The sequence below is a fragment of the Mustela lutreola genome, chromosome 4 (assembly GCF_030435805.1).
Source record: "Mustela lutreola isolate mMusLut2 chromosome 4, mMusLut2.pri, whole genome shotgun sequence".
Classification (NCBI taxonomy): Eukaryota; Metazoa; Chordata; class Mammalia; order Carnivora; family Mustelidae; genus Mustela; species Mustela lutreola.
In genome coordinates this window covers 106,967,847-106,993,613 of record NC_081293.1, presented here as the reverse complement: position 1 = coordinate 106,993,613, position 25,767 = coordinate 106,967,847, and the positions used below count along the sequence as shown (strand labels likewise).

The following is a 25,767-nucleotide window of genomic DNA, read 5'->3' as shown; positions in this document are numbered from 1 at the left end:
ATGGTGGAGGAAAGAATCAGTGAACTTGCAGATACATTAAGAGAAATAAAAAGAAAAGATGGAACAGAATATCAGGGAATTGTGATAGTTATAACACCTGACAAGCATACATAATGGTGATACCAGCAGGAGTACAAGAGAAAGGGACAGAAGAAATATTTGAATAATGATGGCGTTTTTTCCCCTAAAATGTATGATGGATCACAAAGTGCAGATAAGGATGTTGACAAAACACCAAATAAGAAGAATACCCAAAGCCTACACTTAATCATATGATATTCAAGCTGTAAAAAGTCAAAGACTGATTCTTTTTTTTTTTTTTTTTAAGATTTTATTTATTAATTTGACAGATAGGTCACAAGTAGGCAGAGAGTCAGACAGAGAGAGAGGAAGGGAAGCAGGCTCCCCACTGAGCAGAGAGCCCAATTGGGGGCTGGATCCCAGGATGCTAAGATCATGACCTGAGCCGAAGGCAGAGGCTTTAACCCACAGAGACACCCAGATGCCCCTCGAAGACTGATTCTTGAAGGAAGCTGGCATGGGGGAAAGATAACTTTACCTACAGAGATAGAGATAAATACGACATTGGATTCTCAGAAACCATGAAAGAAGGAAGACGGGATGGAATATTAAAGCTTTCAGATGAAAATAACCACACACTAGAATTCTGAATTCAATGAAATTATCTTTCAAAGGTGAAGGAGAAATGAAAACAGAAGGCCTGTGTCACCAGCAGACCTGTCTTGCAAGAAATGTTGAAAGAAGGAAAATAATAGAGGTTGCAAAGTCAGATTTGCATAAAGAATGGATGAGCATTAGAGAAAGCATAATTGAAGACTTTTTACATTTATCATCTCTAATCGATCATGCAAGTAATAGTTTGTTTAAAATCATAACAGCAACATTGTATTCAGTTCTCGTAGCTTCTGGCTAAGTGACAGGAGTGGTGGTAATCCTGTGTGGGAAGAGAAGGAGGGATTGAGAACACTCTGTTATTACGATATTTGCACTTTATTAATATTACTTTTTTGCAAGTGGATTTGGAATGGTTGTGAATGTATATTATGAACTCTGGAACAACCGCAAAAAAATTTAAAAAGAAGTATAATGGATATTCTAAGAGAGGAGAGAAAATGAAATCGCATAGAATGTTCAACTTAAACCAGACAAGGCAGAAAAAGAAAGGGAAGAGAAGCAAGGGGCCCGAATAGAAAGGTGTTTCAAACATAGCAGATGGGGTACCTGAATGGCTCAGTCGGTTAAGGGTCCAACTCTTGGTCTTGGCTCAGGTCTTGATCTCAGGGTTGTGAGAGTGAGCCCCATGTCGGGGTCCACACTCAACACCAAGTATGTCTGGGATTCTTTCCATCCCTCCGCCCTGCCCCCTACTCTCCCACTGCAAATAAGAATAAATAACTAAATAAATAACTAAATGAAATCTTTAAGAAATCCAAATGGCACCTGGCTGGTTCAGTGGGTTAAGCCTCTGCCTTTGGCTCAGGTCATGATTCTGGGGTCCTGGGATCGAGCACCACATCGGGTTCTCTGCTCAGCAGGGAGCCTGCTTCCCTCTCTCCCTCCCTCTCTGCCTGCCTCTCTGCCTACTTGTGATCTCTGTCTATCAAGTAAATAAATAAAATACTTTTAAAAAGGTTTAAAATATCCAAATATGTAATGGGGAAAAGAAAGATCCATCGTGCTAACATTAATTAAAAGAAATTTCGAGGTGCCACATTAATTTGAGATAGAGCAGACTTTAGGGCAAAAAAAAAAAAAAAAAAAAAAAAAAGAAAGAAAATGGTCAGGAGAAAAGGGGGATATTACTGAAGGACAAAGAAGCCAGTTCTCTGCAGGATGTAAGGGCCCCACCATGTCAGAATCTGGGAGGACAGGTGACGGAGCCGAGGGAGAAGAGGTCGCATCTCGCACCAGCCGGGAGACATCAACATCCCCCTTTCGGTAACTGACAGATCCCACAGGCGGAAAATGGGGTCAGGGTAGAGTTTAACCAAGCAGCCCATTAATCAAATGGACCTGATTGACATTTCTAGAATATTTTACTCAAGAACAGCAGCATGCCCTTTCTTCTCCAGCTCACATGGAAGATCATCAGGATGGATGGCATTCTGGGCGGTAAATCACACCTGAACATTTTTAAAGTAGATGTCGTATAAAATATGCTTTCAGAGGACGATAGAATTAAGTCAGGAATAACAGAGAGACAGCTGGAAAGTCCCCAAATTTTCAGGGATTAAACAACACACTTCTAATTCGCATACGGATCAAAGAGTAAGTTGGGCTCTGTTAAAATAAACAGAAAGTCTACTCTTGAAGAGCCCTTTGAGGGGACAGAACACATGAGCCATAGATGGGGAGAAAATATTTTCAGAAAGTGTATCTGATAAAAAGCTTGTGGCTCCAAAAGATACAAAGAACCCAACAGGAAGAAAATAAATAACCCAAATAGAATATGGTCAGAACGACTGAAGGGATACTTCACCAAAGCAGATGTACAGATCACCCAGGAGAGGACGGGGAACATCGTACGTTGTTACGGAATTGCACACGCATATGGTGAGTATATATACACCCACTGGAATGACTAAAATCCCAAATGCTGACAGTACCAAACGCTGGTGAGGATGGGGAGGAATATGAGCTCTTGTTCACTGGAAATGAATGTGGTAGGGCCACTCCCGAGGACAGTCTGTGACTTTCTTACAAAATGAACCATGACCTTATGATATCACGCAGCCGTCCTGCTCCTGGGTATTCGTACAGATGATCTGAGAACTTCCATGCACAACCGCCCCACCCTCCCTGTAGACTAATGCTTGCAGCAGCGTTATCATCAAATCACGGCAGTGAAATGGTCAAGATTCAGTAGACAAATGAATGAATGCACCGGGGTGCGTCTGAAGTATGGAATATTATTCATCAGTGAGGAATGACTGTCAAGCTATGAGAGCACAGGGAGGAACCTTAAATGCGTTTCACTAATGGAAGAAGGCTCTCCGAAGACCTGTGTGCTGCATGATTCCAGCTCTGCGACCTTCTGGAAAACGCGAAGATACGTGGACAGTATCCATGTATCCAGTTGTTGCCGGGGAGGGGGAGGGCGGGGTGCATGGGGTAGAGCACAGAGGATCTCTAAGGCAATGGAGAGTTCTCTGTGATACTGTTGATACGGGGTTCTGTGAGTGGGACAGAGCAGACAGAAATGCACAGCACCCAGAGTGAGCTCGAATATCAAGTAAGGACCTCAGTGAGTAAGTGTCTCACTCTGGGTTCGTGCACTGAAACAACAGCACCAGAGCAAAGCGAGAGGGTCACGATGGGGGCGAGATTCTGGGTGAGAGGTGAGGCAGGGTGTGGGAACTTCACGCACTTTCTGTGCAACTTTCCTGTAGACCGAGGCTGCTCTAACAGCCAGAGAACTCTATTCATTACCAAGACGATTACCTCCTCTTCCTTTTTTTAAAATCTTGTTTCTCCCCCTCCTCCTTTTTTAAATTTTTATTTATTTATTTTTTAGTCTTATTTTCCCCCTCTTCCTTCTTTATGTGCTTCTTTTCTCTTGTGCTTCATGGTCACGGAATGAAAAAACGCGGTAGACTTCCAGGTGCGGGACGGAGTTATCAGAACTGGTCCATTCGTTAATGCGGGCACCGCCGTAACACGCGGACTTCTGTTTTATAAAACGGCAGTGGGACTTTAAAAAAAAAATAATAATAATAACGGCTGTGTGCATGTCTACCATAAAAGGAAAGAGACATGCTGAGTGACAGAAGCTGCTCGTAGCAGTCAGGCCCTATGTTGTTCAGTTTTTGCAAACTGCCCAGAATAGAAAAATCTACAGACACAGAAGCCATTGAGTGTTTGCCAGAGGCTGGGGGGACGGTGACCATTTTCTGGGTGTGGGGTTTCCTTTTGTGGGGTCAAAAGTGTCACGGACCTGGATGGTGGTGATGGGCCCCAACATCCTGAATGCCCTTTGTACTGCTGACTTTTATACCTTATGATTGCTAAAATGATAAATTTTATATGATGTATATTTTAGCACGATGGAAGATAAAAGATGGTATAGAAAAAAGAAAACAAAACAAAAAACTAATGGAGTAAAATTTTTCCAGAGGCAGTGGTTCAAAACAAAGCCTGACGCTTGTACAGGCCATCCTTGAACAGCTAGGGTCTGATGGTTGCGGGTTCCCGTAGATAGAGATGCTTGCTTTTCGGTAAATCCAGGACTGTGAATGTATTTTCTCTTCCTTATGATTTTCTTAGCAGCCTTTTCTTTTCTTTATTTTATTTTCAGATTTTATTTATTTATTTGAGAGAGAAAGCGAGCACGAGTCAGGGGAGGGACTGAGGGAGAAGCAGATTCCCCACTGAGCAGGGAGCCTGGCACAGGACTCGATCTGTGTCATGACCTGAGCCGAAGGCAGAGGCTTCACCAGTTGAGCCCCCCAGGCGCCCCAGTTCACTTTATTTTAAGGATACAGCATATACTACCTATAACATACAAAATATGTGTTTGTTATTGATAACACTTTCTGCCAATATAGGCTGTCAGTAGTTCGGTTTTGGGGAGTCACAAGTTATACGTGGATTTTCTCCAGCCTGGCGGTCAGTGCCCCCAACTCCCTGTGTTGTTCAAGGGTCAGAATCTTAACCAAGATGCCCCTGCATATGTTTTCCTTTAACATAAAAACCAATGGTGAACTTCGCATGGATGAACCGGGTCGAAGAAATGGGTGTTTGTCTGGGGAACCGGATTTTCTGGGCTGTACTGCTGTTTTTCTTTGCAGAGAGGTTGTGGATCTGGCTTCAGCGGGTGCCGCCGGCGTTCGCATTGGCTACTGTCCGCAGCAGGACGCCCTGGACGAGCTCCTCACCGGCTGGGAACACCTTCAGTATTACTGCTGCCTCCGGGGGATTCCCAAGCCGAGCATCCCTCACGTAAGACTCCCTGGACTCTTCCAGAAGAGGGTCCTGCTAAGGAACCCTTGGTCAACTCCTCCAGTCCCAACAGAGCTCTCTGACCCCTTGGGAAGGAACCACGATAAACCACATAATGTACCTGAAAGATGTTTCCAATCTGATTACACGGAAGGAAACACAGTAACGGTGTTAATGTGGCATTTAGTCCCTTATTTAAAATAGATGTGAGAGGGGAAGTCGCTTGGGGTTAAAGCTAACATTGTTTGCAACGTGGTCTCCTCGTTTTGCATTTACCAGGCTGTTACTTTTATTTAGGAGAGAACATCCTAGACCCTCCCTGTGGCTTTCAGGGAAGGGCTCAGGCTGCCTGCGGAATGGGGTGGGTTGCTGGAAGGATTTCCCGGTGAGTGGGCTGACCCCTGCCCACCCAGCTCCTTCCCCGGGTGGCCTCTGGAGGATGGAGAGGTGGCAGAAACTGCAGACTGCGCCCCTCCTCTGTCTCTGTGGGGCTGGGGGTGGGCACAGTCATGAAAAAGCCAGAGGCAGCTGCCATCCGCCTGCTATGAGCGGGGGTCAGCCAAGCAGAGCTGACAGCCTTGACCGACAGCTCAGAGGACGTGCCAAGGGCTAGCCACTGGAAGGGCAGGTGCTGGGGGCACAGCTTTACCTTTTCTGCCTCTTGTAGAGATTCTGGAATGCTCTTTGCATTTCTGGATTCTGTACAAGGAACAGGAAAAGTGGCTTATGTGGTGCATTTTCAATGAGATTCTGCAGGAAAGGGAGCATCTCAGAATTCACGGGAGACAAAACTAACAGCTTCACTTTCACTGGCCCATGAAAATTCATTCCATGAGCTGGTGTGTAATGTTTCTTCAGCCTTCATTTCTTATTGATGCTCTGTAACTTAAGCACAAGTGAAACAGAAACCCTCCTCATCCTCGGAGGGCCCCACTTCCTTCCCTGACCTCCCGTCTTCATCAAGCCAAGACAACTGTCCACCTCTAGAGGTCTGCTCATCGTGGTGAAGCAGCCGTTGAAACCCAGGACTGATCAGGAGCTCTGTCTTCAAAAGATGTTTATTTCTGTCAGCTCCCCCGGCTCGTTTCTGATGAAAGAGGCAGATGCTTGGCGTCCACCTTCTGCTGGCCCCTTCGCCAGCCCCCGGGGGAGAAGTTCTGCTTAATAGAGTAGGGCTGCACACTCTGTCATCGGGGCGATCACCTCCTGATTCTCGGCGCACTCACCGGCTCATTTCTCAGAGCTCCTCCGTGAAGGAACGTTGTTTTCCTGGTGCCAGATTCGGAGCTGGCCTCGCTTCTTGCATAGAGCCACAACCATTCTGCAGATGAAACTGCTACATGCTGGGAGCCTTCTGATGGCCACATATGTGTCCCCAGGTGGGGTAGCTCCCTTGACGGCCAGGAGATGCCCATCCCTTTTAGGGAAATAGAGAGCAGGTGTGTCTGTTCGAACGTGCTTATCACTGGCAGCCCAGAAGGGATTATGACAAGCTAACAGGAAAAAATCCTTTTGGCCAACATGTCAGTATTTGCTCTGGGCTAGACGCTATTCTAAGTATTTTACAGAACCACAAGAGGTTGATAAGATGCTCGTTCCCTACTTTGCCAGTGGGGAAGCTGAGACACAGTCGGGCTGGGAAAACTACCTAAGCCCCAGGGTCAGAAGGTGGCAGGGGTTCCTTGGAGATCCGAGTAGCTGTTCTTGATGAAGGCAGAATCTGGATGTGTGCCGCTCCTCGAGTACTGTTCAATTTCTAGTGCCCCAAGGGGCTTGGTCTTCCTCTCTGTGCCCCTTTGGTGGCTACGGGAATAGAAGCTATGTGGAGTTGTCTTGTGGCCCCTGGGCTGGGGTGTCCCATTCCACATCTTCCTCAGGGCTGGAACTGTCCCAGCTGAGCCCCGCACCTGCGTTCTCCCAGGACTTGGAGCTGGGGTCTTTTCCTGGCTTATCTTCTGCTCACCCCGGTTCTCTCCTCCAGCTGACCTCTGCCTCTACTCACCTGGGCAGCCCCAGTTGTGTCCTCTGTGGTTCTAGAGGAAGCCCCCCCCTTGTTCCAGCAGGTAGCCCCCTCCTGACAGCCCCTCTGCACCCCTCTCTCCCTTCCTCCTCCCCTCCCTCCCTCAGCACCCAGGCTTCTCTGCGTCCCAGGGTCCCAGCTCATGCACAGCCCAGTCTCTGGTATTTTGCGTATAGTTTTCTTCCTCCTCACAGCCACACACCACCACCACCCCCCTGCCCCGGCCCCAGCCCCTAGCCCTCTGAAGGCCCAGTAAGGTGGGAAAGAGAGGCTGTGTTCATTTGGCCTGAATTCAGGCTTGGCAGGCTGATATAATGGTTTTCAATTATCCCCTGTTGTCCACACTAGATAGTTTTGTGGTGTCCATATTTGAGTTTGAATTCAGTAAACCTTATTTTTTTTTTTTTTTTTTTTGGTTTTTTGTTTTTCTGAAGTTACATCAAGTTATACCAAAATGATTCAGGAGGCAGGAGTGGCATGGTCTGTGATGCTGGAGAAATGGGTAGAGTCATTTAAGGGTTTGTGCCATGCTGGAATCACCGGCCCACCGTGCTGCTGGGGATGAGGAGTGGGGTTTCTAGAGTGTGGTCTTGCTGGGATAGAAGAAGCCATTCCGCCCCGTGTTCACCTACCCGGGAGAGCCCCTCTCTCCCCACTCCCCACCCCATGTCTCACTACCTCCTGCTTTCTCCACAGACACACCTCTTACCCTGCAAGTTTTTTCGGTTCACAGACGGTTTTGCTAGAAGGAGCTCAAAGTGATGGCAAAAGGAATGGGGGGCAGAAGGAAAATCAGGGGAGGGGGCTGGAAGAAAGGCTTTCTGTATTAAATCCTGGGCCCCCTTTATCCTTCTCATTTTGATCTTTAATCTCCTGGGGAGCTTGGACATGGCTGTCAGCATGGTGTGGCCGGAATTTGGCTTTGTAAGCAAACTAATGCATGTGTGGACCTCTGGGAGGGTTATACTGTTTCAGGCGAGGCTTACAGAAGTCCCACTAAGTGTGGGTCATGATTGTGCAGGGGGGATGGAAGGAGGAGTGAAGCCTAAACTCGTGCCTTGCGTGTAGAAAGACTGGGAACTTTACGGGAGGAAAACACCCAATAGCAGAGAGAGGTTCCTTAAGCAGAACACAGTTGGGAGTTGGCATGGTGTTCTGCCGACCATTGCTAGGGCCGCACATTTCCTGTAATCTTGACAGGAGTCCCAAGTGCAGAAATGCAGCCGCAAGAGCTTATCAGGCTGTTTTCTGTGATTTTCTGAAAATAGCGACTTTTAGGAAGCGTGGGATTGAACCAAGGCATTTGTTTCTCTGTGTTCTGGACCCTTCCCTATGGCCATCCAACCCAGGATGGGTAGGCTGCCACACTGACTTTTTTTTTTAATTAAATATTTTATTTCTTTATTTGAGAGAGAGAGCACAAGCAGGGAGAAAAGCAGAGGGAGAAGCGGTCTCCCCGCTGAGCCAGGAGCACAGTGTGGGCTCCATCCCCGGACCCTGAGATCATGACCTGAGTTTAAAGCAGATCCTTAAACGACTGAACCCTTCTGGGCATCTAACATTGACCTTTTGTGGAACTGGGAAAACAGGACCTATAAACATCAGCAGTCATAGTTTGGCGAGTTTATTCCAAAGTTCTCTGTGTCCCCTTGACTTACACTCTCTGATATCTAGGCCTGTCCTCAAGATTCTTAATTCTTCTGTGTTATTTTGAGGAGGTGCAAAAAATGCTTTGAGTGCTTCTGTCGGGGGGTTTTCTCGGGAGGCATAGATATCATGCTGGTATTTTCCGACGTTCTTGGGATGTCATCATTACTATTAGGATTATCCCAACTGGTATGCATTTATCCAAAAAAATCACGAACATGAGTCCCTGTATCTTATTTAAATATGTATTTTAATCAGTTATTTTACTTTTAAATTTTCTTGTTTATCTTAGATTTTCTTCATTACTCAGGACACAGAGCCTTCCCCACCTCTCCTAAATCTGAATTAAGACATGATCACAGCCAGTTTGATCATGTGATGATGTCTAAACCAACCCACAGAACAGAACACAGCAATGCCTCTGTGGTCATGAGAGTCACGTAGAATGCTTTTGTCAAAGTTTTAAGTTGTGTCTGTCACTCGGTGTCAGCCCTAGAGGAAGCTACACCGCGCCAGCACGGAAAGCAGACGAGATGCGGGGTGGTGGGAATTGTGGTGGGCGCTGGAGCAGAAGGACTGTACGGACACTTGCTGCCCACTGGGGATGGGGAGAGAGGACAGGAGTGGGGTCCCGGGGTGTATGAAGGAGGGCAGGTGGAGGTGGAGTGGGGAGAGGAGTAGAGGGGGCCCGACGTGCTGTGTGTGCTCAAGGTAGAGACCCCTGTCCTGTGGCGTCATGCACAGTCACCGTCCTCCCGGCTTCGTGCAGCGTGTCCCAGCAGTCGCCGGTGAAAAATGCTCCATCTTTGCTCCCCATCTCCCTGAGTGCCCATCTCTGGTAGCAGCTCCTTGGTAGAAAGGGAGCATTTTTGGCCTGGGGGAAATTAAAAGCTCTCTTCTCCGTACTCTGCTCTTTGAAGCTCCGTCCTGCCTTCCCCCTCCCTGGCTGATTCCCTTACTTCCTCCTGGGTCTCGGCCCCCATGTGGCTGTGCGTCTGGGCCCTGGCTGGACGGGGTTTCGGAGCTCCAGCGCTGAGTGGTCCCGAGTCCCCACCTGCTCATCCTCTGCCAGCCTGGACGGGGCTGTGCGTGTGGGGTGAGCAGGGGCAACGAGAGGGAGGAAGGCGCCGAGCGCGCGGTCTGGGGGCCTTCGCTGCATGGCGATGCACTCAGGGTCGGCGCCTGTCTTGCAGGTGGCCAGGGACCTTGTGAGGCGTCTACACTTGGAGGCCCACGTGGACAAACTGGTGGCCACCTACAGTGGGGGAACCAAGCGGAAGCTCTCTACAGCCTTGGCCCTGCTGGGCAAACCTGACCTGCTGCTGCTGGTGAGTCGTGGACAGATCCGTGGTCTCTGGGTGTCTTCAACCAGGATGCCCCTCCGGGGAGGAAAGTCACACCTGCAGTGTGAGTTCTCCGAACAAATAAACATTTTGCCCTAAGACAACTTTTCCCAAACTGAGAGTCCCTGTTATCTATTTCATTGAGGATGCAGTGAAAATTTACCATTAACAGCAGTATTGTAGAATAACACCAGAACCTGAGTACAATTTGAAAACCAGTGTGCATGTCGTTTTTGAGTCTTTTCTATGTACAGGTAAGTGTTGTCACAGCAGCTGTGACATGAGTCCGTGGGGAGTCCTGTCAGTGGCTATCAGGTGCAGGACAGATATGGCAGGGAGAGCGGGTCGTTCGGCAGGAAGGGGGGTGTGAACCTATGGCTTTGAGATGAGACTGTCCGTAGTCTGGGAATTGGAATGAGTCCAGTTCAGCCTGATGAAAGCATGAACTGGTGGTGGGGCATCAAGAAACAGAGCCAATGGTCTTGCATTTCCAAAGAGCTCAAAGTCCTATCCTGCAAACAATACACAACAGGCACAATTGAGTGCCATAGACAAGATACGAGTCCTTGGAGGGCATCCCATGGCTTCCCACGTGTATGAAGTCAGAGGGGCTGCAAAACGGGTGGGAAACAAATTCTTTTCTGTTCTCGTTCATCCAATGGAAACAATTTTAAAGGGGACACAAGAGGCCTGTGTTGGAAGAGGGACCTCTCATTATTTAGTGGGGTATCTTCTGGACTCGCAGGGGAGTTTCCTTATTTGCTCTACGCGTGTTTCTTTGCACGGCCCCAAGTCAAGGATAGCAGCAGCATGCCATCTCCTGACATCCGGGAGTGAATGCAAACACTTGTCCCGTTCTGCAGGTTTTAAACTAGGTTTTCCGTACAAGAGGAGGCCGACATCGAAGGGCTCAGGGGGCATGGTGTCTGTTACCATCTTAGAACTTTCCCCAGGCTCAGTCTCACCCAGCATGTGTCCCGAATCAGGACAGAGACACCAACCAGGAGTGCATCCCCCGCCTGCTTCTTGCAGCCTTACTCTCGGCTCCCTTGGTGGCCCTAGACTTGGGCTTAGAGGTCAGACTTGAGTCAGCTGCCAGGGTCCAGGTTCTGCTTCTAGAAGCACCTCCCTGCACACATGCGGCCTGGCTAATAGAACACAGATTTCCTCCTCCTTGTCATCGGCAAGTGGCCGGGATCCACTCCTTTGTATTGGGGATGCTGGAAGCAGGCCAGGGAATGATCGCCATGGCACATGGTGCCCTATGGGCTTTAGTGACCGTGGGGAAGGGGACTTGTTTTGGAATTTTAGTTCAAGACATGCCTTGCAGGACCTTCCACATTCTCCCCCAAGGAAAGACAAATGGCTCCCGTGTCTGACAGCGGCGTGGGGTCAGGAAAATGCAGAGCTCCCCATCAGCTTTCTTGCCGAGCAGTGCGTGGCCACCGCTGCTCTTTGCTTACTCTTCTAACTACACACATATGTCATCCAGTTTGCAGAAAAGTGCAGGTGTTGGTTTTTCTGCGCGGTGCCGTTTTTTTGGTCCACTTTCCATCTGTTTTTCTTTTGGAGAAGTTGATGACCCTAAGCTCTTAAGTAAAATGTGTTTAGTCCTCCCTGACTGCAAAAAGCCCAGAAATGTATCACGCAGTCCCGGACCGTTTCTCTCAAAAGTGGTTCAGTAAGTGCTCTGGTGTTTACTGAAGGGGAAGGCTCCGGGTTCCAAGAGAGCCCACGCTACCTGGTGGTGCTCCTTGAGGCGGCTTCCTTTTGCCTGTCTTTCTTTGGAAGTTCTGTGGAGGTGGACAGTGCAGCAAGGTGGGCCGTCCTCTTGGACCACCAGCTGTTGTGAAGCCGTGCTTGTCCGTAGAACCAGCGTGGGGTCGCTCCCCGCCCCGCACTGGGCCCGGCCTCATGCAGCCTGTGTGTCCCAGTGTGCACCCGCAACAGCCACCGTCATGTGCTCTCTCCTTCAGGACGAGCCCAGCTCCGGGATGGATCCCTGCTCCAAGCGGCACCTGTGGAGTACGATACTGCAGGAGGCCCGGGGAGGCTGTGCAGTGGTGCTGACCTCCCACAGGTGAGCCCCTGACCTCGTGGCCAGTCTGGGGGCCAGGCTGGGGGTGCTGGCAAGAGCCGTGGAGCGGCCGGGGTCAGGCCCATACGGCCCCTGTGCTCCTGTGTCCAGACAGCCTTGCTGTCATGGGGACGTAGCCGTGAGCTCCCCCACACAGGTTAGGGCTCTGAAGTGGAGATGGGTCAGGCAACAGAACCAAGGCCACATAGGCGGCAAGTGGCCTAGAGCTAGAGTCTGAGCCCAGCGGTCTGTCACAGGCACACACTTGCCCATCTGTCATTCCTGCGGGGCTGGATTCCTCCCCCAGTCCTCCTGATGCTAGGTGTCAGTGTCTTTCTGCCCAACATATATATATATATATATATATATATATATATATATATATATTTTTTTTTTTTTTTTTTTTAAGGATTTATTTATTATAGGGGTGCCTGGAAAGCTCAGTGAGTTAAGCCTCTGCCTTCAGCTCAGGTGATGATCTCAGCGTCCTGGGATTGAGCCCCGAGTGGGGCTCTCTGCTCAGCAGGGAGCCTGCTTCTCTCTCTCTCTCTGCCTGCCTCTCTGCCTCCTTGTGATCTCTCTCTGTGTGTCAAATAAATAAAAATAATCTTTAAAAAAAAAGATTTATTTATTTTATTTAAGAGAGAGCACAAGCACATGGGCTGGGGGAGGGGCAGAGGGACAGAAGTTGACTCCCTGCTGGGCAAAGCATCCTGAGATCTTGACCTGAGCCAAAGTCAGTCTCCCAACTGACTGAGCCACCCAGGGGCCCCAGAAGTGTGGTCTTTTGTGTCTGACTTCTCATCTGTGTGGTGGTGTGTGTCAGCCATGGACTGGTTTTTGGTGCGGAACGGTGCTCCCTGAGACCGGTTTCGTGCATTCTTCCCTAATCCATGGCCCTTGGGACTGATTCCAATATGAGGTGCTGTGAACGGTCTATGACTGTCTTTGTGTAGGCGTATCTTTTTATTTGTCTGGGATGGTTTTTAGGAGCCGAATTGCTGGATGGTGTGGTAAACTTGTGTTTAATCCTTTAAGCCAGAGTAGGGCTTTTGCTTTCTGACACAGCTTCATCATTTCATGTTCCCAGGACCAAAGATGAAGTTCCTGGTTTCCGCAGACTGTTGTCAACACTCTGTCTTTCTGATTGCAGCCATCCTGGCGAAGTGTGATTTTAATTCACGTTGTCCAGATGAGTGTGCTCTCTCTTTCTTCTCAGCTGCGTTGTTTCCTATAGGAAGCCGGCCAGTGCTAATTCTCATGTTGCCCAGAATATCATGGGTCATTTCTGCTTTTCAGCTCATAGGGTTTCCCTTGGACTTTCACGTTTCACAGTTAAACTTCAGTGTGTCCAGAGGTGGATCTCTTTGATTATCCTACCTTGGGTTCATTGTGCTTCTTGAACGCATGGGTTAATAATGTTTTTCAGTAAATGTGGGGATATTTTGGCCGTTACTTACTCCAGTGTTTTTTTTTCTGGCTATTTCTTTGTATTTTTTTGATGCATTGGTACTTTTTGTGTATGTATGATGATGTCCCATGGATCTTTGGGTTTCTGTCCATTTCTTTTTAGTATTTTTTTCTCTTTCAGATTGAATAAGCTTTATTGATCTTTCTTCAAGTTCACTGATGTTTTCTTCTGCTACTCAAACTTTACTCTTGGCCCCATGATGAAATTTTCGTTCTTTTTATCATACTCTTCAACCAAAAAAATTCCATTTGGTCTTTTTTTTTATGTTTGTTTATTTTTGGAGAGAGAGAGAGCACGGGTGGGAGGGGCAGAGAGAGAAGGAGAGAACTCACAAGCAGACCTCCCACTGAGCACGGACCCCAGTGCAGGCTTCCATCTCATGAATTGGAGACCATGACCTGAGCTGAAACCAACAGTTGGAGGACCAACTGGCTGAGCCACCCAAGTGTCCCATTTGGTCCTTTAAAAAAAAAAAATTCCAATCTACCTCAGAACCTCTATTTATTGATCACTATTGTCACTAAAAAAAAAAAAAAAAAAAAAAAATCTTGAAACATTGTTTCCTTTAGTGCTTTAAACATACATAGAATAGTTTCACTGAAGATTCTTTTCTACTAACTATAGCATTAAGGGGCACTTAGGAACAGTTTCTGCTGACTGTTTTCCCCTAAGGATGAGTGATAGTTTCTGGTTTCTTCTGCAGGTTTTAATTTTTTGTCAAAAGATGGATGTTTCACAATACTTAATAAACTGTAGTATCTCTGGTTTGATTTCTCCGCATGCCCCAAAGTTGCTATTATTGCCAGGTTTTTTTTGGGTTTTATTGTTTTTGTTTTGTTTTGTTTTGTTTCTGGTTTATTCCTTTTCTGTGTCTGCGTGTTAGTGTTTCTTCGCCAGGGATGCATCTATGAGATCTCTCTCTCCTGCAGCGAGTACTCCCGATGCCTGCCTTCAGTTTGTGTTTTAAATTTTGTGCTCATGTTTTAATGCCCGGCTTCCTTGGAGCCACACTGATGGTACACGGGCAGAGGCAGCCCTCAGCCATCTCAAGGCACCAAAGATTCTGTCCTCTGCCAACGGATCTGTGTGTGCACAGGAGAGAATATTCCAAGCCCAGGCCTCTTATCGATAGCCCAGTTTTGCTTTCTCCTGGGTTCTGCTGGTCTCTGGGCTGTGCACGTGGGTGGCCCCTGGATTCAGGTGCAGCTTGCAGTTGGCGTGGCCCTGCTCTGACCTCTCCTACATATACATGCAGCCCCAGTGAGCTATATCCATACAGTATTAGCCTAGTGGAGCCCACCTTGGGCCAGATGCCAGAGCTATTGCCCCTTCCTGTTTGCCGGACTCTACAGAACTCACTTACACTGATGATGTCACTGGGTACAAGCATTTCCCAGCGGTCCACACTGAGAGCCAATACTCTGCTAATCCCCGAGGTCTGCCCTGCCTGCTAGCAGGTACATGTTTGTGAAGCCAATCCTGGATTACCTGTCTTCTTACCCTCATTCATCTGTTTGTCACCTGTGTTTCTCAGATGGTTGCACACCTTCGGTCAATTTCCAGAATTCTGAAATGGGTGTTTGGGTTCATTTGGTCCAGCTTTATAGCTATTTCTGGGGGAAAAGGCTTGCCAATTTTTTTACTTGGCCACAGCCAAAAGCCGTCCTCCAGCTTTTTTGTCTTGGTTCTGTTTTTCTTCGGAAAATAAAATTTTACATCCAAGTAAATTGGGTACAGCCTCTACCTGATACTATATACACATTTTACCTGAAAACAATCTTTTGGCCATGCCAAGTTCAGAAGCTCTGCTCCTTATGTTGGCATTTGGTAAGTCCTCACGTTCATAGGTAGGTTCTAGGATTGGATAAACTTGTGTTACATTAAAAATGCCTCTTAAATTCCGTAGAGCAGGTAATTATTGCCGACAGTTCTCAGAAAGACCACACGTCACTGTAATTTCTGTTTTATGTCCTCCTGTTCATACAGCTTCACGTTAACGATGTATCTTCATTTCTATAAATCTGTCCGTTTTCATGCAATACAAAGGTCTAAATGACTTACGATTAATGAAGAGTTGGGCAGCTGGTGATTGATTCTGTGATTCTAAAACAGCTGTCTTCAGCTGAAAAGTTTCCAAATCACACAGTTTCCTCTTAATTTAGAGTTCTTGTCTCTGTTTCTTTCTTTTCTTTTCTTTTTTTTAAATTCTTTACCTAGAGGACCATGATAGAAACATGAGGTGGGAAGAGGAATTAAAATGAATCCATTCACGGCACCCTGGGTGGTTGTTCAAGCATTTGACTCTTGATTTTGGCTCAGGTCATGAGCTCAGGGTGGTAGGATCGAGCCTGGCATCAGGGTCCGTGCTCAGCCTGGAGTCTGCTAGTCCCTATCCCTCTGCCCTTTCTCCTGCTTCTCTCTCTTTCTCTCTCAAATAAATAAAATCTTAAAAAAAAAAAAAAAAAAAAAAAAAAAAAGAGTCTATCCAAGAATGACCCGGAGTGTTTTTTGCTTGCCCATCAAACCCTGACTTATACATTCCATTATAAACCCTTAAATCTTTGTGCCTGTCCCCTTCCCCCACCCCCTGCCCTGACCAGAGTTCTGTTCCAGTCAGCTTAGCCACCCTGAGGAAATACAGTGTTCATTTTCTGAGTAAATGGTCAGAGATTGCTTTCATTGATGTTGAACCCCTAGCATTGTATATGCTGATTGATGCTGAAAATCACCAAAATCCCGCTGTTCCCCCTAAGCTGAGATGCTGTGATTTCCCACCTGTTGTTTGGACCTTATCTGTCTGACCGCTAATGACAGTTCACTTGAAACAACCAAGTCATTCCTCCGACATCTGTTGTTACGTGGATCTCCACTCATCTGAACGAATACAGAAATGGCTTCCTATTCTGCCCATTTAATTACAGCACCTACTACATGCTCATAAAAATGGAATTAGATTGTTTCAAATTGGGATTAAAGAAACAGAGAAAGATATGTTTGCATAGAAAGATAGATAAAGCACATGTAGAATGTGGATAGCATATATCCCGCAGACTTCATGTTAAGCTATAACATGTTAAGCTATAACAAAGACCCCAAGTCACAGTGGCTCCGAGTAGACCTGTGTTCCTTTTCCCCATTGACAGGTCATGTCGGTGGGTTGTGCTGGAGTCCAAAGTCATCCAAGGACTCAGGGTCTTGCCACCATGCCACTTGGTCACCTGTAAATTTGTCCTCATCTTCATGTTTGAAATCAGCTTTCTAGTTCCCCTCATGGAAAGTGGAAAGAACCAATATCCAGGACAAGTGGCTTGTCTTATTTTGACACGACCCAGATATCATACTTCACATTGATGTCCGCCTCTAGCTGCACAGAAGGCTGGCCCAGTATGGCCTTGATCTGAACGTGCCATATCCTAATGAGCAGACTGCTTAATGTCCATTTCCTAACAGTAAAAACAATACATGTTCCCATAGGTGGCTTGGATGGTGCACTGAGTTCTAAGAAGGAAAGACATTCCACCATTAACCTTTTAAAGTGCAATCCCAATCATACCTTTTTGTGTTTTTCCTTTCCAGTTTATTTTTTTTTTTCCACATACAGGTACAATGTTCCTAACATGCATTGTCATTTTATCATTACTTTATCATTACTTTTTCCCTGTGCAATTAATTGAGTGTAGAAAACCTCACTTTAATGGCTGATTAACGCGTGGGTGCACTCGCATTTGTGTGAGTGCTATATTATTCTATTGTAGAACTGATTTCTGGATATTTACTCTGGGAAACAACTTGGTTGCATTCATATTTTCTGAGTTTCCTAAGGTGAATTCCTAGAGAAGGGATTATTGCCAGATGTGGGTTTTGGAAACTTATACCAGTTTTTCACTCCCACCAGTATTATGGGGGGGGTTGCTGCTTAGGATCATAGAGAAGATGTTTTTAGCTTTTTTGAGATTTTTTTTTTATCTGAGAAATCATTGTTTTTATTTGCCCTGGAGATGGGGGGAAATGTGTTTTCCTGTTTAACGTACAAAAGTATACATGGCAAATGCCTTCCGGCTGGAAAATGATGTTAAGATCCCACATCTGGTAGCTGAATTTCTGATTTGTGGGTATGTGTATTACCAGCGAGCAGTTCTTTGAAAAGGCTATAGGTTTGCCCTTTTCCCTGGATTGCATTTTCACTTTTCTGTTTTTACCCTAAAATGTATCTATTCTTTATACTGAATGTATCAACCCTTACGTATTGCATTCGTTGTCATTATTTTTAATGTTAGTTTTCTGTGTTGACACATTTATTAGAAGTTTGTAGTTTTGCATTGTCAACTGCCAAACATTTCTTTCAGAGTTTCTTTTGTTGTTGTTATGCTTAGATGCGGTGTTCCATTCTCTGATGTTTAAGGTGTGAAGGTCTCCTTCTGCACTGTCTTTACTGGTTCCAGGGACCTGCCTTCTAATTCTTTAGCGTATTGCTTTATTTAAATTATTTGAACTTTATCACTACTCAGCAGGAAGTCTGCTTTTCCCTCTCTTCCTCTGCCTCCCCCCTGGTCATATTCTCTCTCTCTCTCAACTAAATAAATAAAAATCTTAAAAAAATAAATTATTTGAGCCTTAAAGCAAATATTAATAGTTTCTGGGGCTAATTTCTCTTCCTACTGACAGTTTTTCTGCCTCTCAATAAATAACTTTGAAGATAGGCTTTGTAACTGACTGGCATTATACTATATTCTTGTTATAACTTGTTATTTTCTATATAATTATAATAATACTTTTACAAGTTACAAGCCTTTATTACATATTTTATACGAAGATATTATACAATATTACAAACTAAATTATAGTTGCAAATTAAAATGTCATTTGTTGTATTTTATATTATGTATGATAATAAAATAGAATTCATATTTGTATTTTATATAAAATTCACTTATTACATTTTATATTTGTATGTACATATTTCATAAAATAATTTTCTTAAAAGTAATTTTCATATGATAATTTCCTTTTTCTGAAATATATTCTGTTTTCCTTTTCTTGACATGTCTTTTTATTGATTTAGGATTTCATTTAGGTTCATAGTAGATCTTATTGCTTTTATTTCTCATAACACGTCCACATTTTCCGTGAAGGTCACTCATCTCTCGTTCATGTTTTTGTACTGTCGCTAAAAGGTTCTGTCCTTGTAGCTGTTGCTCCTCAGATATTGAAATGCTGCTAAGTCTTTGGACACGTGTGTCATGGGCTGTCTAAATAAAAGATCCACTTAAAAAGTGTTTTGGGGGGTTCTGTAAGATTTGCATAAAGAAAGTTGTTGAATTTACCACAGTAGGTTTTTTTTTTTTTTTAATATTTTGTTTTTTTATGTGATAGAGAATGCCAGACACAGAGCATGAGCAGCGGGAGGGGTTAGGGGAGGGGCAGAGGGAGAAACAGACTCCCCACTGAGCAGAGAGCTCGATGCAGGGGGCTCAGTCTCAGGACCCTGAGATCATGACCTGAGCCGAAAGCAGATGCTTCACCTACTGAGCCCCCCAGCTGCCCCAACAATAATAGTGTCTTTATCTACGTGTTGGTTTGACTGTGTGGTCCAAGCCTGGCGTCTCTAGGACAGGGCTTACTCATGGGCTTCTTGTCTTTCCCCGCAGCATGGAGGAGTGTGAGGCTCTTTGCACGAGACTTGCCATAATGGTCAAGGGCAGCTTCAGGTGCCTCGGCTCCCCACAGCACATTAAGGACAGGTATGTTGCATGAACGCTGTGTGTTGTTTGTATACATGTTTGCTGTGCATGTGCTGCACATGTATTTCTCGTCCCATTGAACTGTTTGCCCTAAGTCAGCAGCGTGATGCACCTGTTGCCGATGATGCTCTGGAGCCGGCACGATCCAACCCCCTTGCCGCCTGGGAAGGGAAACAAGGGCTGAGGAGGTGAGGGTGGGCGGGACGCACACGGACCCAGCCATTCCCCGCCACGTTCATGGCTTCCTCCGGGAGGACAGGCACTCTTTTTGTGACAGTCAAGATGGAGAGAGGAGAAAAACATCCTTGCTGATACAGAATACCTTCCACACCGTTGTCCAACCCTCGTCCAGGGTAGATCGGGGGGGGGGGGGCTGTGTTATCTGCCGCTGCCGTGCCGTGGAACAGGTCTGCTCTGAGTCAGGAGGGAACACGGGGCTGTTGTGGTTGATTTTCATTTGGACTCGTAAGGACTGAAGATTTTTCCTGTGTGCCCCTTAGATTTCTTCCTTGCCGATTGTCATTTCATGTCTTTTCTGTTGACTTTTTGGGATCGTCATGATTTTGCTGTCAATCTCTACAAGCATGTTTCTGTACCAGTATTAAAGTCTTCGAAACTTCGGGTCACCTAAACTATTTTCACAGTTTCTGGTTTCCTTTTAACTTGCTGTTTAACTCTTGTTTCTGATACAGAATAATTTATTAATATACGTTGATGAATTTTTTTCATTTAACCAGTGTTTTTGAAGTCGGAATTTGCAGGCAGAGGTTTGTTAAACATATCTATATATTAAGTTGAAATGTGTTTATTTCACAGAGCAAATATCACGGGATGCTTGTTGTCCTGTCCCGGGGAGCGAGTATCCACTTTCCAGTGGCTCGGAGCTGGGTGCTGCCTGGACAGCCGACCCTGCTCCTGCTTCCATGTGGGGTCGGTCACTTATCAGATCAACCTGCTGGAAACTGTTCTCAATATGTACTCCGCTCACCTTTAATAAGTGTCATCAAAAGAAAAATAATATTTCACACTCCCTAACCTTTATGAATGCTTACATAAAGTTTTATAGCCCATGCCTGATTGTTAGCTGATTTATGTCTTAGCTTAGCTACCTTCCTCTCTCCAGCTTTTTGCAAGTTGGCTGGAGGAGGCAGCCCGGGGAAGCATAGGGGAACCGACCTCCTCCAGCGGCGTGGTTTGTGTCTCACCTGCTCCTGGTTTTAGTTCTGATAATGCGTCCTGTGGCTGAAGGTGGACTGTTAGTAATGTGTGAGCCCTACAGTGACCAAGCAGGAACTGGCTCGTGGGGGATTTGCCCTAACTCATTGCAAAACGTGATTTGTGAAACTAGTATTTTCCTGCAGCAAATAAACTGATGACATCTGTTTTTGTAATATGAGATGGAAGATGAAGGGTTAATCCTGATGTGGACCCAGGAGTCCCCAGCATCTGTGCCTGCTGAGGTCCCTGTGGCTGAGGGGCTTCCTGCATGGGGAGTGTGGGCTCCTTCCCCACTCCTCTGCGCTCATAGCCCACGGGCACGTCACCCTCCTCGGTGGGCTTTAAGCAGATGTGACACGCCCACATTGGCTTCCAGCCCTGCTGTCCCCCACATGGGTGTCCTGCTGTCTGATGGCATCTCCATGTGCTGTGACCCGGAGTGGTGGTTACCCTAGAATTTCGGTCTATGCTTATGTTGTGCTGAGCCCCAGGGCTGTGTGCGAGGGGCCATTGGGCACCTGCAGGGGGGCCTTGTCTACTGCCCCTGTAGGCATCACACAGCCTGTCTGTCTAGCGTCCCCGGCTGGGGACGGGTCACTGTGAGGCCAGGCGAGTGTGCAACATGTAGAGGAGGACCTAGCTCAGGCCACGTGCGATATGCAGAGAGGCTGATGCTTTAGAGGCACTGGGGGGTGGGGGTGTGTGGGAGGTGGGAGGAGCTTCTGTGGTAGTTGCCCTGGAGAAGCCTGAAAGTCACAGCTCAGCCCCGGCAAGTCTGAGTCTCAGAGCAGCCGCAAAGCTGGCCCCCACTATGGACAGGAGGGGTCAAGATCAACCTGGGACTCACGTGAAGAGGGAGGAGACAGTGAGGGTGGAGCAGGGGTGAGGGAGGCGTGCTGACACAGCGTTTGGAAGAGACCCTCCTGAGCTCAGATGAGGGGTTTCCCTGTGGAGATGCAGGGGTGGGTGCGCTGGGCCTCTCTTTGGCTCCAAGGCATCTGCCTCATGGGGTAGCTGATGCCAGGAGCTGTAGGAGCTGGGTGGAGAGGACTCACAGAGCCAAGTGGAGGGTAGGGCAGGGCAGGGAAGGGGCTCTCTGGGCTGGAGACACCCGCCCCAGCCTCCCACATGCACTCCTTCCTGCTGCGCCCCTGGCCCTGACCATCCTCACCCTGCTGCTCTGCCCCCCACCTGGAGGCTTCCTTCTTCCACGCTCCCCTCCCCTGGCTTCCCGGTGCTCAGCATTTTCGTCCCTCTGCGCTCCCATTCCCAGCCACGAGCAGCTTCTCTTCTGCGGCATCTAAGTGTGTTCTCCCTGACCTGGGGTCGGTCTGTGCACAGCTCCATTTCCTCAAACCTGCTTCATTCCAGCTGGACACTGCACCCTGGGATAGCACAACCATGGTCTCCCATCGTCCAGCATCGTTGGGACCTCCTCACTCTTTCAGAGATGCCCTCTGAGAGCACTGAGAGCCGGTGCTGGAGGCCTTGTCCAGGGAAATGCAGGAGAGCCACCCTGCAGAGGACAGTCACAGTCCTGAGATGTCTAGGCTTTCACTCCCTGGAGGAGGAACATTGCCAGGCTCTAATTCACTCCTTTACTGACTTGGTGTCCCAAGTTCTGGACCTTGTTAGAACTTCTTAGAGCATCTTGTGCATTATTTCTGCAGCAGTACACACTGTATCTAACTACAATTCCAACATACCACTAAAATGCTGTTTGCTCATAAGAACTTAGCGACCGTGGTCATCCTCTGGTATTTCCATGAAGAAGCCAATCACAGACTTCTAGTTGGACAACCTATGGGGTTCTCCTGACTCTGGCCTGGGTTTTCCTGTTCCCTGCAGCTTCTCCCGAGCCAGCCACCTCCTATCTCACTTCGAGGCCAGGTGGGAAGTTTATCTGACATTGGGAGCTGCTTGGCCCGAAGGACAGGTGGGGTCCACAGAACAGGAGGTCAGGACCTAGGCCTCTCTGGGTAAAGTGGCCTTCTCCCCAACCCCATCACACACCCTGACCTCGTCCCTATGCCTCCCTGCCTCCCTCCCACCACTGTGACCTCTGGCCTCTTAGACTTGAGAAGTTGTGTCCCTACCCCATGTCAGCCGCGTGCCTCTTGCTGGCCATGAGGTCCTCAAAGACGGCTCAGATGCTGCCTCAGCCTCCCTCCTTCCCCAGCGCCTTCACCACACCCACCCTGGATGTCTTCACTCTTCCTGGGGGGCCTCCCCCCCCCCCCAGTAAACATCCCCCCCACACCAGTTTGTCCTCAGTGGCCACAGAGCCTGGACGAGACCTCTGGCTTTCCTCTGCCCTGTTCCAGTGCTCTGGACGGTCTCCTTTCAGGCTCAGGAAACCGGGCCACATGCCCTTCTCCCCCTTTGGCCTCTTCCCTTTGCTCTCTGGCCACGGACAGTCATCATTTCTGACATTAGCATCCATGAGCTGCAGTGCTGGAGCAGCTCTCCATGAGGTCTGGCCCCTTCTCGGGGACCACCTTTGTTTTCTGTTCTCCGGTGTCCGGGCCATCCCACTCTCCTACTGTCCCAGTTCTCTCCTTCCGTCTGGTGGCCGTTCAGTACATGTGATCCCTTCCATACTGGCCAGAGCTCTGGGCACAGCTCTTCTGGCGTCCGGGGGTGATGTCAGGAGCCATGGCAGCTGCGGGGCTTAATCTGCGCCTGTTCTCGGTGCTCTGTGCACGAACTAGTTGGCTCCTCCTCGCACCCCTGTGAGCTGGCTCTCGGTATTACCTGCCTCTGCAAGTACAGAACATGAGTCAGAGAAACGTGGAGCCTGTTCCTGGCTGGTGGGCGGAGGAGCTGGGATTGGAACTTGGGCTTCTGATTGCACTTTGTTCTGTGGTGTATGTTCTCAGGACAACCCCCACTAGGTAACCACAGAGAGGGGCTGTGGTGGGGCTGGGGCTCCGATCTCTCCTGCAACCCAACTCTGGGTGGTGTTCCCACGCCCCCATTCTGGCCAAGGCCCTGATGCCCATTCATTTAACAAGTGCTCTCTAATATCCTGAGATGGTAGAAGCCGCTTGTCCGTACACCCCTCAGGGTGGGCTCACTAACTGCCATTTACCCTTCTCTGCCTTTGTTTCTATTTCTGAGAAGGATATTTGCCTCTTTATCAACTGTTTGTCTTCTTCCTGTGTGACCATCCCACGATCTCCTTTCCTTTTGAGACCTTCGTCTGGGGGATTTTCTCTTCTCTCCTATCTTTGATCTTCTGTTTCAGTTATGAACTATGTCCATCTCTTAGTAACAGAACATCAGACACACTGATGTAAGTGTATCCATTGACTGAGGCATGTTCACTTTTTACATGCAATGAAAGTCCAGAAGTACCTGGTTTTGGCACTGGTTCAGTGGCTTAAGTCTTTACAGTCTTCTTGGTCCCAGAATGGCTACTGAAGCTCCACCCATCACATCCTTGTTCTAGGCAACAAACAAGAGGGAGCGGGAAAGACAAGCTGTCTGTAAGCCCTACCCACCCACTTGTGCTTTTGTTTTGTCAGTTGCCCTGGTTACTAGGAAGCCCAAGAAATGTAGAATTTAGCTGGGCATTTTGCCACTTAAATAAAGTTTCTGCTGAGGGATAAGACAAGGGACAAGATGTTGGGGGGCTGTCTACAGTCTATCATGCTCCTGATTGGATTCTTTCCTCAGATGGGCATAGCTCATTAGGTTGAAAAGTGTATGCTCTTATGGGAACCATTACTGTGTGTGTGCACGCATGGATGGACGTGTGTGTGTGTGTGTGTGTGTGTGTGTGTGTGTATGTGTGTGTGTGTACAAAGAGGAGCTGGAATGCAGGGGAGGCCTCCTGATGGCCAGGAAGGGCTCTGGGGATGCCCCATGCTCTGGGGCACTGACGCTTCGGTCCCCAGGAACTGGGGATGCATCCCCAGATTCTCTCCAGGGCTACCCGGAGGGCGTCCTGAGACCCAGCGGGCTGTGAGCATGTTCACGACCCACCTGGAGGGAACCAGCCACATCGGCCTATGGCACCTGTTTGCTTTCCCCTACCCTGGGACTGACTAAAGCAGAAAATTAGGTCTGAGTGTAAAAGAAGTCCTCCCTAGTGTGGGGGAAATCAATCATGCTTCTGAAGCCTTGAGGTTGGAAGTTTGCCAGGCCGATTTCTTAGTGGGGAAGGAGGATGAGGCTATTGATGTATTCAAAACAAAACAAAACAAAAGCTTTAGAAATAAAATCCTCAAGATTATGGGAACTTTTCTTTGTATTTTTTGAGACTTTATTTGAGAGGGACAGTGAGCAAAAGAGAGAGCATGAGTGGGGTAAGGGGCAGAGGGAGAAGCAGACTCCCCACTGAGCAGGGAGCCCGATGTGGGGCTCGAGCCCAGGATCCTGAGATCGTGACCTGAGCTAAAGGCAGAGGCTTAACCAACTGAACCACTCAGTCACCCTGAGATCTTTTATTTTCTTGAGTCATCCAAGTTGAAGACTTCAGGAATCAAAAGTAATAAGGGAATCAATTTTGAAGGAGGCTGCCATCAATAAGGTATATAGCCGTTTTACTCAGAATGTAGAGGGTACTCCGGAAATTTTGTTTGTAGGTTTTTCTCTAAGAAATGGAAGAAGGCATTGTGATGGTGGAGGTCTGAAGCTACCGCCATCTGGCTGGCTGAAAATTAACACGTCACCTTCAATGACACCGTATGCTCAGTGTGGCAGCTTTGACTTAATGCTTCTAGAAAACATTGCTACGACTATCAAAGCTTAGATTAAGATGACACCACCCAATAATAAACTGGTTTAAAAATTTAAAAATGAAACAGATAATTGAATACGCTTATGTCACTGTCATAAATGGGGAGGGAAGTTTGCACACACTCCCGTGTGATGATTTCTGCCATGGCGTGCAGCTGTGGGATGACGGGCCGCTAAATTCTATCCTGCATTTTGCTTTGTGTTCAGGCATCATTGAATTCAGCTGCTTCTGCCCACCCCTGAATTAACTGCCTTTACCATACAGGGCTCTTTTCAGAGAAAGGCACTTGCTGGCTTTTACTCCCTCGGCATGTGTCCTCACGATGATGCACAGCATTGTCTTTCCATTTGCTTTCATAGCATCACGTCACAAGAATACAATCCACATTGCTCTGATGTGGTTCCCCAGGAAGGGTTTCTGGGCCACCTGACGTTCTCGTGCTGGACATCTCAGCTGGATGCCTCTGGTCTTGGAAATTCGGGTCATGACCAATGTCATCCAGAGTGGTCACTTCACCAAAGGGGACACTCCACTTTCCCTTTCTAAT

The 25,767-nt window shown here is 47.5% G+C and overlaps 1 protein-coding gene across 1 annotated transcript in view; it reads left to right on the top strand.

Moving 5' to 3' along the window:
• ABCA13 (ATP binding cassette subfamily A member 13) overlaps positions 1-25,767 on the top strand; it is a 320,534-nt gene that overhangs the window by 279,686 nt on the left and 15,081 nt on the right. Inside the window, exons 57-60 of the mRNA XM_059172525.1 lie at positions 4,809-4,959; positions 9,820-9,954; positions 11,946-12,049; positions 19,166-19,258. Of these exons, the coding sequence (XP_059028508.1) occupies positions 4,809-4,959; positions 9,820-9,954; positions 11,946-12,049; positions 19,166-19,258 (483 nt within the window). The remainder of the gene's footprint in view (positions 1-4,808; positions 4,960-9,819; positions 9,955-11,945; positions 12,050-19,165; positions 19,259-25,767) is intronic.